This window comes from Haliotis rubra, unplaced genomic scaffold (genome assembly GCF_003918875.1).
Source record: "Haliotis rubra isolate DU_JTF1 unplaced genomic scaffold, ASM391887v1 Scf48, whole genome shotgun sequence".
NCBI lineage: Eukaryota > Metazoa > Mollusca > Gastropoda > Lepetellida > Haliotidae > Haliotis > Haliotis rubra.
In genome coordinates, this window is record NW_025767168.1 from 3169454 (window position 1) to 3181053 (window position 11600).

Here is an 11600-nt window from a genome sequence, read left to right on the forward strand (position 1 = left end):
TGGGCACATGGATAAAGGATATCATGTAATTAGGAACTGTTACCAGTACATAACGGTGCACCATCAGAGGTGGAATCATTGTTTAGAAACAGTATATAGGCAAGTCGGCGAGAGATTCACATACACGCAATGGACATGATCATCTGACCCTGATAAGTCGCTAATGATCACCACAACTATATATATCAGGGGCGGATACAGGTTGTTGAGAAAGGGGAGGGTGTGTGTGTGTGCATATTTCATTTTCACCTGTTACGAAAACGGTAAGAAAGATCATCGTTACAATGTGTAAAATGAAGGGATCATTTTTGTACACGATTCGATATTACTGAGTAAGATGTTTCTCATGTACACATTGTTCACACAGAGGTTCTTGTTAACATAATTACTCAGTGCAAAATTAATTTGAGATACATCAATGTGATCCCTTTTAGACAGCAGTGGGTCATACATTATTCGCAAATAATGCGGATGAAAATGAGATCCGACTGAGTTAAGTCTTACGCCGCTTTTAGCAATATTCCAGCAATATCACTTCGGGGGACACATGAAATGGGCTTCACACATTGTGCCCATGTGGGAAATCGAACCCGGGCCTTCGGCGTGATGAACGAACGCTTTAACCACTAGGCTACCCCACCGCCCCAGTAAGACATAAGAACTGAGATAACGCTAGTCAGCCGTCACATAATGTTCAGTGATGGCCTGATGTTCCCTCTCGACTTAATAGATGTCTGAAGTCGTATTGATTGTTGTTTAACGCCGCTCCCAACAAATAACCAGCTTTCTGATTGATCCCCACAATAGACAAAAGGTCACACACAGAACATTTCCAAAACAAGTAAGAAGATAGATACCACTCACTCTGTAGCTATGCCGAGCCACGAGGGATGTGAGTGTTCATTCACTAACTCAGCATGTGGGAATTGAACCGGAAACTTTCACATGGCCAAACATGGCAAAAAGTAATATATAAGTCATTCATGACGTGATTTCGTGACACTTTTGTCCCTCACAAAATATTTGGAAACGTCAACTGACGTGTTGTTGGAATCAAGTGCATGCAGATATGCTATGTTCATGACATATCATGGCATAAGCTTTGGTAACATGGACATACAGTCCAAGCAGTATCGCCGGATCCAGCCTAAACAACCTGTCTACGTGGCCAGTGTTTCAGTTGTTCATTCGTATTATTTGAACCGCGTGTGTTTGTATCGGAGTACGGACGGAACGAGTACAGCATATCGTCTGTAACTTGAACCGGAAACTTTCACATGGCCAAACATACAGTCCCTGCAGTATCGCCGGATCCAGCCAAGAAGCCTGTCTACGAATCAGACGTGGCCATGTCCTTTCATTATAACACAACGTATACTTTTACCACTGGAATTCAAAACGTCTAATAAGAAGCATTTGATACAGTTGATGAGTAATCTTCAAGTGTACTAAAAGTACCCATTAAACCTAAAGAGTGAGTGAGTGAGTATGATTTGTCGCTGCAATATCCCTGTAATAGCACGATGGAAAATCAAGAAAAAGGGCTTTGCAAATAATAACCACGTTGGGAATAGAACCCGGGTATCTGTGTGACGAGCCAATGCTTTAACTACTAGGTAAACCAACGCCCCTTCAATAATAAGACAATGACACACACTTATTATAGACTGACAATACATTTGTAGTTCGGTTGTATTTGGAACACACTAACACACATTTTCCGATAATTAGAGCCACCTGCCATAACGACCGTCTAACGACGGTGGCAAATCGAGTGCCACTTTTCTGGATGGTCATTGTGTAGGTTTTAAATGTTCTTGATGATGAACAAAACACAAATATAATGTATATATCACTAAAAGAAGTTTTAGAAGTATTGCACTTGTTTCATTGGAAACAGAAAGTAAACAGAATGTTAGTATGTTGTTACTTGATGAAGATTACTTTCGTTTATATTATTGACATTACCACCACCATTATATCTCATGGTGCCATCGTAATTGTTCCGACTAATATTTTGTACCGCCACTGTTTTGCTTACTGCTAATGTAAACTTTACATTCATTTTGCAACCTACATAATTTTAGAATATATTTGATTGTTATTTGTTGGTTTCTCACTGAATTCATTCAGGTATATATTTCTGGGTGAACAGATTGTTTCATTTTCACATTACCCTATGCATCAAAACGTGAACGTAAAATATGGGTTGACATGAATTTCTGTCTAAATATAGGTTGACATGAATTTCTGTCTAAATATGGGTTGACTGGAATTTCAGTCTAAATATGGGTTGACAGGAACTTCAGTCTATGGGAGCAGGAACTTTGCTTGCGGTAGTGGGTACAGTCCTTCCTTGGTAGAATGTGTATTATTGGAAGCTGACTATAACATATTAATTATTGAGGAGAAACAGATTTGTTGTACACCGTTAGAATCAGTGCATGCTGGCTAATATACCTCAATGGTGACCGTCATGGTTATCACTATTTTCATCATTTTCACAGCTGAAAATCCCAATCATTCTATCAAAGAATTACAGTCCATATATACAAGACCGCCTCCGTGGTGTAGTGGTGAGAGCGTCCGCCCGGAGTGCGGAATGTCGCGGGTTCGATCCCCGGTCGCGTCATACCAAAAGACGTTAAAATGTGGTACTTGTTGGTCCCTGTCTGGCGCTCCGCATTTATGGGTACAACAAGGGCTGGTCGGCTCGGAGTCAGTATAATGTGTCTGAGTGGGATATTCATGCTTCACTGCGGCATGGTATCTCAGTGGGCTAGCACTATAAAACCAGCTTAAGTCTGAGCTAGTACAGGCAGCCGCACATCCACATACACAAGCATGCACGTCGTCATATGAGCGAAATATTCTCAAGCACGACGTTAAACCCAATTTCACCTCACCTCATATATACGGGTCATGAATTGTGACCCTCTTCAGACATGAGGTGTGATCAATAACATCTCAAGGAAGCCTTTCTAGCTCTAACGAAATGTAGTTTAAGCCTAAATACAGCATGTTTTTTCTGGAAATCTTTGAAACATCTTTAACTGACATTGAACAAATTCATTCACATATCCTTTGTACAGCCCGAATCGAAAAGGCGGGAGGGCAATAGGTAAAACCCAATTTTCCTTTCAAGGGAGTCAAAGGTCCCTTGTCTGGGAGGAACTGGAACCTCTGTATCATAGCAACCAAGAACAGGAACAATTCCATCCGGGCCAAAGATTCTCCGAGACACAATCTGCGACCTAAAACAGATATATATAGAGAGAGTGAGAGAGAGAGAGGGGGAGGGAGGGTATATTTTCTTATATTCCATTAAAACGTTTGGTGACCAGGACAATTGATGCATTGACACTTTAAGTAACATTCAGAGACAAAACAAACTGCCTCCCAAAATGTCCCAAGAGTTCCCAAAGTATTCCAGATTTTAGAAACTACCAGTACCTTTATGAACTACAATGTCATCAAGGTTGTGCAGTTGCAGGAACGTGTTTTAGAACGTAAACTTTGCAGCTCATGATGTGAATTGCGCTACTTAGTGGTTGCAAGGAATCATACAACAACGAACAACCAGTACCTCAGGTCGTCACAGGTGACATGTCTATCATTCATTGACAATAACAATCTTCATCAGTTATCGGTCCCAAATACCGTGACCAGAATCCTAGTACCAATAACCATTATCACTGGTACAACATTTACCCATGCTCATGATATAGTCAGAAATGTATAGTAGACCTACTTTTAGCATGAAATAAAGAAATAAAACAACTGCAATATTTACCCATAGAGAAGGGGATGAATTCTTCTTTCTTCAGATACTTCCCTTCATCATCTAGGAATCGTTCGGGTCTGAAGTTTTGGGGATCACCCCACACGGCTGGATCTTGTAGAACCGAGTCCAAATTTGGCAGGACAGTCACGCCCTTTGGAAACGTGTAGCCCTGAAACTGGATGTCGTGAGGTACAGTGTGGGGAGCTGCAAGTGGAGCTATGTCTGAACATCTCATTATCTCACTGATGGTGGCTTCGACGTAGGGAAGACTAGTCTTGTCCTTCATGGTGGGAAGTCTGCTTTGCCCGATGTTGTCCTGTATCTCCCTGAAACACTTCTCCTGAACGTCGGGGTTGTGGAGGAAGTAAAGGAGAGTCCAGCGGATGGTGGTGGCAGTGGTCTCAGTTCCGCCTATGAATAAATCTCTGACAGTTTTCTCCAGGTGAAGTTCTGCAAGAACAATGAAACATAATAAGGGACGAGCAATACAAAATACAGCAGATACCCAGTTGATAGTGTTTGAACAGGCATAACATTGAGTCATCATTGGTCTACTGCGGGGTTATATAATTGGTTGCTGTGTAAAGTGTACGTTCGCGCTAGAAACCCCTTTGCTCCACTCATTGATAATGCAGCTCTATAACAAATGTTATTAGTAAACCGTGTGTTGGGAGTTTCAACACGCCTGAAACGACACGTTTTTAGACCATATAACTGGTGTGTTATTATGGGTAGTAGCTCCGAATGCAAAACATTAACCTGTGTGGAAGAAGAAGCCAAACAATATATTTGTTAATTGTACTTTAAGCTAAACCTGCTACCAAACCTGTAGTTGCTTCCACGAAGTCGCATTTCTTTGATGACTTGATTCTGCTTTCTGATCCCTTTTGATTTCCATGAGTGACATCATAAATCTCATCTCTAAGAAAATTATATTCAATCTTAATTGTTTATGTAATGTCATACAATCATGGACTATTCTGTTATAGAAATGGTAACTTGTCAACTTACTATCAAACGTGTCGTCGCTTCCACGAAGTTTCATTTCCTTGATGTAAGCTGTGATGAAATCGTCCACATTGTCTTCATCGTAACTCTTCAAGTGTTCCTCAATATCCTTTTCAATTTCACCCTTTTCTATTGTTTCCATACTCTGCATAAGTTTTTTGAAACTGAAAAAATCTCCTGGGATAAACCTTACAATTGGAAATAAATTCAGTGTACTTGCTCCCCCGAGTAGTTCCAAAATATTCTCTGTAGCTTTTAAGAATTTGACAAACCGTGGATCATCATACTCAAACTGCTTCCCCAAACAAACAGCACAAATGATATTAGACACGGCGTTGTGCACGAGTCGTTTGCAGTCGAACACATGTCCACCCTTTTTCTCGAGTGCTTTAAGGAAGACCGACAACTCATTGTGTATTTTGGTCTCCAGAAGGGACTTCCCCATCCCAAAATCTCTGAGTGTTGTTAATGCAAATTTTCTTTGTACTTTCCAGTGGGCGCCTGAGGTCCCTCCTATACCTGAAATGTCAAAGGCGGAGAGAATAGTTTCCTTTAAAAAATCATAAAACTTCTTGAATCACGAGTGCAGTTTTGGTGTGTAATGTCTCTCTTTTGTTACGGTGAATAAATTGCCGTGACAAAAGGTTTAAGAGTCCCCTTTGAACCAGCAAAATATAACACAGACAAGTCTAAAATATTCAATAATATATTGAGCAAACAATGAGCAAGCTACAATGCATCACAATACAGATTTCTAGTACAATGCAATTGAATCACAAATCTAAAGTATTGGGTCAAAAATATAAGATATCAACTCACCACGAGCCTTGACATTTACAGTGAGAGCAGATATTCTAATTTAAGGTTGTTAAAAAAAGGGTTGAATAAGGCAGGCAGTGTCAGACGATGTTGACGAAGGCAGACAACGACGGTAGGCAGATGACGGCAGACAGATGTACACAGCTCCAGTGATATGATAAGTCCATGTGTTAGTCCGTGTGTGATTCCGTCGCACAACACAACAACCAACCTTTATATAGCTCTTACACAGTTTTCGAGCATTCTAGTAAAGATAGGCTGCATCTTTAACCACTCAGAATGTTATCGAAATTCGTCGAACATGCGACCGGGAGTCAAAACAAATATACTGAACAGCAAAAAGAAACGCAAGTTTCGAAAAACTGAAATCTCATGAAGGTAAGCGTTCATGTGTATGGAACGTTCATGGTAAAGTGACGTAATGATCCCAGATGAGATGATGTCGTGCAATTTGACGTCCATACGAACCATTCACACAAACACACCAACAGTGCAGCCAAACCATAATTTTAGCACGTGCATCGACGGTTATGGATGAAAAGCATGCATTTCACTCTGAGGTATCCTTTATAAAGGTTTGTGTAAAAAAAACAGTTCAGTATTGACGCTAGGAGGTGTACACGCCACACAAACGATGCCTAGACTAACGACTAAGCAGAGGGGAATGGCCATTGGAAAGTTGCACGGAGGTAGCTCTGCAACCGCTGTAGCTAGACAATTGGGTTGTCATCTTACCACCATTACACGACTTGCTCAACGTCATCAGCAAAGCGGGTTGCTACTGATCGTCGCCGTACCGGACGGTAACGAGTGACAACTCATGCGCAAGATCGGTTCATCCGGGTCACTCATCTAAGGAACCGAACTCAAGCAGTAACAGTAACAACAGCCTTAGTTCTTGGGTCAAGGGGAGCAGTGCCAAGCGATACGATTAGGCGTCGTCTTTGGGCTGCTGGAATCCACTGCCGAAGGCCATATGTTGGGCCAATTTTGGCACGTCAACAACGCCAGCGACGTTTGCAGCTCTCACACAGCAAGGGTGTCGATGGATTATCTGGCTCAGAACAACATTAACGTCTCTTTCCCCGGATATGGCTCCCATTGAACATTCTGGGACGAAATTGGACGGAGGATTGCTGCAGGTAGACGAACACTCACACTTGCACAATTGGAATAGAGGTTGGTGTTTGAGCGGAACCAGTTGCCTAAGGCATTCTTTCAGACTCTAGTGAACTCAATGAGGCCACGTTGCACGGCCCGTGAGCAAGCTCAAGGTGGCTATACGCGCTACTAAAGAGACTGTCACTTTTTGCGTTCAGGGGTATCTCCATTTGACGGACTGTGATCAATTTGAACTTATTGCAATTCAATGTCAACAGCAACTTTTAGCTATTAAAATGACAGTGTTTTCTATAGAATAAATGATTATACATAATTTTTGTTGTCTTCTATTAAAAAACTTGACAAAAAGCCAGACTTGCGTTTCTTTTGCTGTTCAGTATAGTTATACAAAAGATTGAACACTGAAGCGCTATCGAAAAAGGCGTACCACTAAAAATACTATTGCCATTGAACATACATGACGCAAGGCGTGAGCCGCAACCCACACTCAAAACTTTAAATATTGTGACCCAATAATAACTATCACCTGAGCAATAATTTTACAAATTAAAAAAAACACACACTCTCGTAACACTTTTGTACTAGTCAAGACTTATGCCGACGTATGTAGTACAAACCCACTGTGTTACCATGCTACAGTCCTTGTCTTATCCCCTCGCAAGGGCAAGAAGATCCCCATTTAAAACGATCAGGAATGTTAACATATCACATGTTGAACGTAAAATAGAAGTGTTTCCGTGATATATGATTTGGAGTGAGAGCAATAGTTCTGTGTTTATATTTTCTTAGAGGCGATGTGCACGCTTTCTTGATTCTGCATTGCAAAATCCCATGTGAACACTTTAACAGAGGGTGCAGAGCGGTATGCCTTACAATTCCAACATATTGCCCTACCGATCCAATCTTTAATATTTCAGGTCGCGATTACGTCGAGGGTAAAAACATCCTCATGCTGAAATGTCGTACTAGGGGTTTTGTAGCCTTTATTGCAAAAACATACTGCCTATAGTTTCAGCTCTATATCACGAGGACGTTAGATGCCCTGAAGGATATGGTTTCAGTTTAATACTTATTAACTGACAATGATTTCACTCCAACCTTCCTTATGTCTTACAATTGGTCTTCACCATTCAGTGCTTGTCTTAAGAAGACACCAACGGTCAAGCTCCATGACATGGTTGATACATGTTATTGTATCCAAATTCCAAATCGATGCCCACGTTGGCAGGCACGTGGTTAATGGGTTCATACTCGAATATTTATCATAAATACTGCTGAGAGCAGCGCTACACAACAAACGAACGAAGAAACAAAATACCTCGGGAGACAAATAAACTGTAGCATAAATGTACCATAATTTATCATACCTTTGCCTAGAGCAAAATAATCAGTTCACTATTCAATAGTGTTGAGAGTGGCAACACAACAAAGAAACAGAAGAACTCGGCAGACAAATCAACAGTAGCATAAATGAAAACACATAACGCAATAATGGCAATTTCACATACCTTTGCCTTGAGCGAAAAAATCTGTTAGAAACGATTTTGGTCTTCCGGAGAAAACGTCACCATTCTTCACGAGGGCCTCCTTAATGGCACTGTATCCACTGAGGACAATGACTGGCTGATTGAAGATGTACACGCTGAAGATGTTTCCATACTGACGCCGCAGTTTGCTGAATGTTACCCTGATGTCGGCATCAATGGACAAGACGTTGCCCACGAACGGAAGAAGAGGGGGACCAGGGGGAAGACCAGGAGGACGCCGCGTTGACAGCCATAGAATAAGTGCTACATTGATGAACACCAGTATCAGAGATGTATTAAACATCAACAGTCCCGTCAGTGATGCTATGGCAGCAAATATTGCAGCAGAGCTGGAGCTAACCATACTGGCTGTCGTTTGTGATCTCCACCCACTGAAAACTGACTTCTCTTGTCGCTCACGCAACCTTATAGAAAACGCTCATGTGACGTCAGCAGAATGGAAACGAAGAGGTGACATTTTGGCGTTGTTGCATTGTCGCATTGTCGCCCTTTTGTAGAATTAAAAATGTTATTCAAAGGGGGCAACATGGCCAAAGTATCGCAGTGTCACATTTTCGTGCTTTGGGTAATTTGAGACTTTTTACTTGTTTTTGTAAGAGCGGCAATGCATCAACGGGCAATGTCCCTTCTTGGATTCCATACACATGCTACTCATGACGCAACAATAACACAAAGGGCGACAGTTGTGTGAGTGGAGCGACGATAAGAAAACGTATGTTGACCTTGAGACATGTTGCCGTTTGTTAGCCTTGCTCGGGGCAACACTGAATATTAAGCCCATCGATGTATAGTAAATATATCAGTTAAAGGCACAACGTCACACCACATCTCCATAAAAATACATAATGCGTTTCTCTCAATAATACTATCAGCTTTCAGGGAGGCTACCACATAATATAACACACACACACACACACACGAAATATGAATTAAGATTACATTATTAATTTTATAAAGTTCGAATAATTGCAGCATTGCTTACAATCGACTCTCGCGCCCTCTACCGACCGAACATTATTTCAAGCGAACCCCATAGAGTTATATCCCTTTGAATGCTCCTTACTGGCTAGCGAACAGTTATCGCCGCGTGACAGTTATCGCCAGCATATCAGTATCACACGTGCACAGTTCCTGTCAATTACAATCCCGGGTTTTTTTCCCCATGGTATATGACAACAATAAAGAACAGCAAAAGAACATTCTTCACGGTGAGTAACATAAGAGAAAAATGAAAGATAAGTTATGAACCCTATAAATTGTTTTAACTTAGTCGGGGGTGGGGGTGGGGGTGTGTTTGTGTGTCCCGCAACCTATATAATAGCAAGTTCAAGTCCACAAGTCATTAATTGTTTCAGTCCCTATCAATCTACTGTAAAAGAAACACTCAAATAGTCAAATATTATGTATTATTTCACGAATGGCATGAGAAGTTCGGAATGGCGATAACTCTTAATTACAGTTTGTTGTGAGAAAACATCTATTATACTGCCATGATTCCCTTCCGCCGCGTTATATAAAAACATGATCGGCGGCAGTGAACGGGCTGGACACATCGGTGTATATAATATCTAATTAAGCATCATAATTAATTCTGTTTCATTAATTTAACGTACGGCGGAGTAATTTTGTAAATACCGCTAAAATATGGCGATAACTGTTCGGTAGCCAGTACAAATATGCTGTAACCGAACCTGTGATTGAAACCAGTTCGGCAAACACCGACAACACCGCGTGCGACAGTTTTTGATGTACAATCGTTTACATTCCATATTCCATATTCTCCTCGAAGTTTCAGTTATCGATTTCAGGCAAGTCGACTGACTGAGTTTGGTTTTACGCCGCTTTTATCAATATTCCAGCAATATCACGGCGGGGGACACCAGAAATGGGCTTAACACATTGTGCCCATGTGGGGAATCGAACCCGGGTCTTCGGCGTGACGAGCCAACGCTTTAACCACTAGGCTACCCCACCGCCCCTCAGGCAAGTTGAAGGGGATAAGTCTTTTATTGCATCAATTGGACGCTAAAGTGAGTGCATATGCCCCCAATATATAAAATTTAGGCCAATTTATTGTGGAAAATGTGTGACATTGTGATTTAAAGAGGTAGGTCGAGATAAGGAGACAAAAAGGAAGCCAATCATTTATTGGGATAACGTGTTATTTTTATCTATATCATCTAGAAATTATGATTTAAGCTAATAACTACTCTTTGATGAAAAAAAAACAAACAAACTATTTATCAAAATGAAACAGCAAAACAATTTTGTCATTCATAGCTTGTATTTGTGATGATGGCAATGTAATGCGAGAAGCTTGCCTCGTCTGGGGTTCATATGCTGCTCTCAGCTACAGGCCTACAGAGCTGGCCCATATAGGGAAGGCTCTTGCCACTGAGCGGCACATGCACAGCTCAAAAGAGTCAGTGTGACCTGACACACATCGCAGTGTTGTGGCAAGACTGTCCTTTATCGGATACAACCTGTGATCGAGAAACCTAGATTTACACGGGCTCTTTACAAAGTGTAGAAATCATTCTTTAACCTTAATCATATGTCAGTTCACATGTATCCATATCCTATACGTCGGTGAATACACAATACCATTTAGAAAGTGATCAAATATAACCCAAGTTATATTTGAGATTAAACTTTTTCAAAACAGTACAGATTGCAGTAGTATTGTTAGGTTTGTCCCATCCGGGATTCGAGCCCACCACACCCTCAGAGTCAAGCACCTAATCAGTGGCTGTGTTGATGCAGAAAATAATGTTCACTTCAATTAGTTTATAATTTCATGCACTAAAGATACTTGTTGTCAAAAGGTTATAGTTTTATGTTGCAAAGTACAAAGTGCTAAAATAGTGTAGTAATTTTCATTGTAAAATTTAGTTCAGATGAGGTTCAGAAAGTCTAGCTAGGCTAAAACTGTTATTAGTTTTCCAAAAAGTATTATCATGATTGTCTTAACAGATTACTTCCCCTTATTGTTAGTGTTGCTCCTCATCAGAGCACATGGCTTGTCACTGCCTCCATGTTGGAGACATCAGCTGTTGTAGTTGGCATGAACACAAATTTTTCTGAACCTCACCAAGCCAAAGAAAGAAGTGAAAGTGAAATTGAACGTATACCAGAATAAATTTTTGGTGCGAGTAAAGAATTTTTGTGTTTTGCATCCACATCAGTTCAGAAATTTTTTCTACCATTGCCATATGATGTTGGAACTGAAGAACGTTGACCATCAGAACTTCAAGGCCAAATAACGTCAGTTGTGTTACCCTAATTGGACTTAGTGAATATTTGTGGACATTTGTTTCTTG

The 11600-nt window shown here is 40.9% G+C and overlaps 1 protein-coding gene across 1 annotated transcript; it reads right to left on the bottom strand.

Moving 5' to 3' along the window:
• Positions 1-3054: 3054 nt before the first annotated feature.
• LOC124291032 (cytochrome P450 2B5-like) lies at positions 3055-8709 on the bottom strand. The gene is made up of 4 exons (XM_046727932.1): positions 8242-8709; positions 4796-5311; positions 3794-4234; positions 3055-3254 (listed from the first exon to the last, which is right to left on the bottom strand). The coding sequence occupies exons 1-4, from the start codon at positions 8621-8623 to the stop codon at positions 3070-3072; spliced, it is 1524 nt and encodes a 507-aa protein (XP_046583888.1). The 5' UTR covers positions 8624-8709; the 3' UTR covers positions 3055-3069.
• Positions 8710-11600: the final 2891 nt, after the last annotated feature.

Coding starts and splice junctions, on each gene's coding strand:
- LOC124291032 (XM_046727932.1), bottom strand. CDS start 8,623: ATGGTTAGCTCCAGCTCTGCTGCAATATTTGCTGCCATAGCATCACTG. Junction 5,312..8,241: donor TTTTTTCGCTCAAGGCAAAG/GTATGTGAAATT, acceptor TTGACATTTCAG/GTATAGGAGGGACCTCAGGC. Junction 4,235..4,795: donor AAGCGACGACACGTTTGATA/GTAAGTTGACAA, acceptor TTGTTCTTGCAG/AACTTCACCTGGAGAAAACT.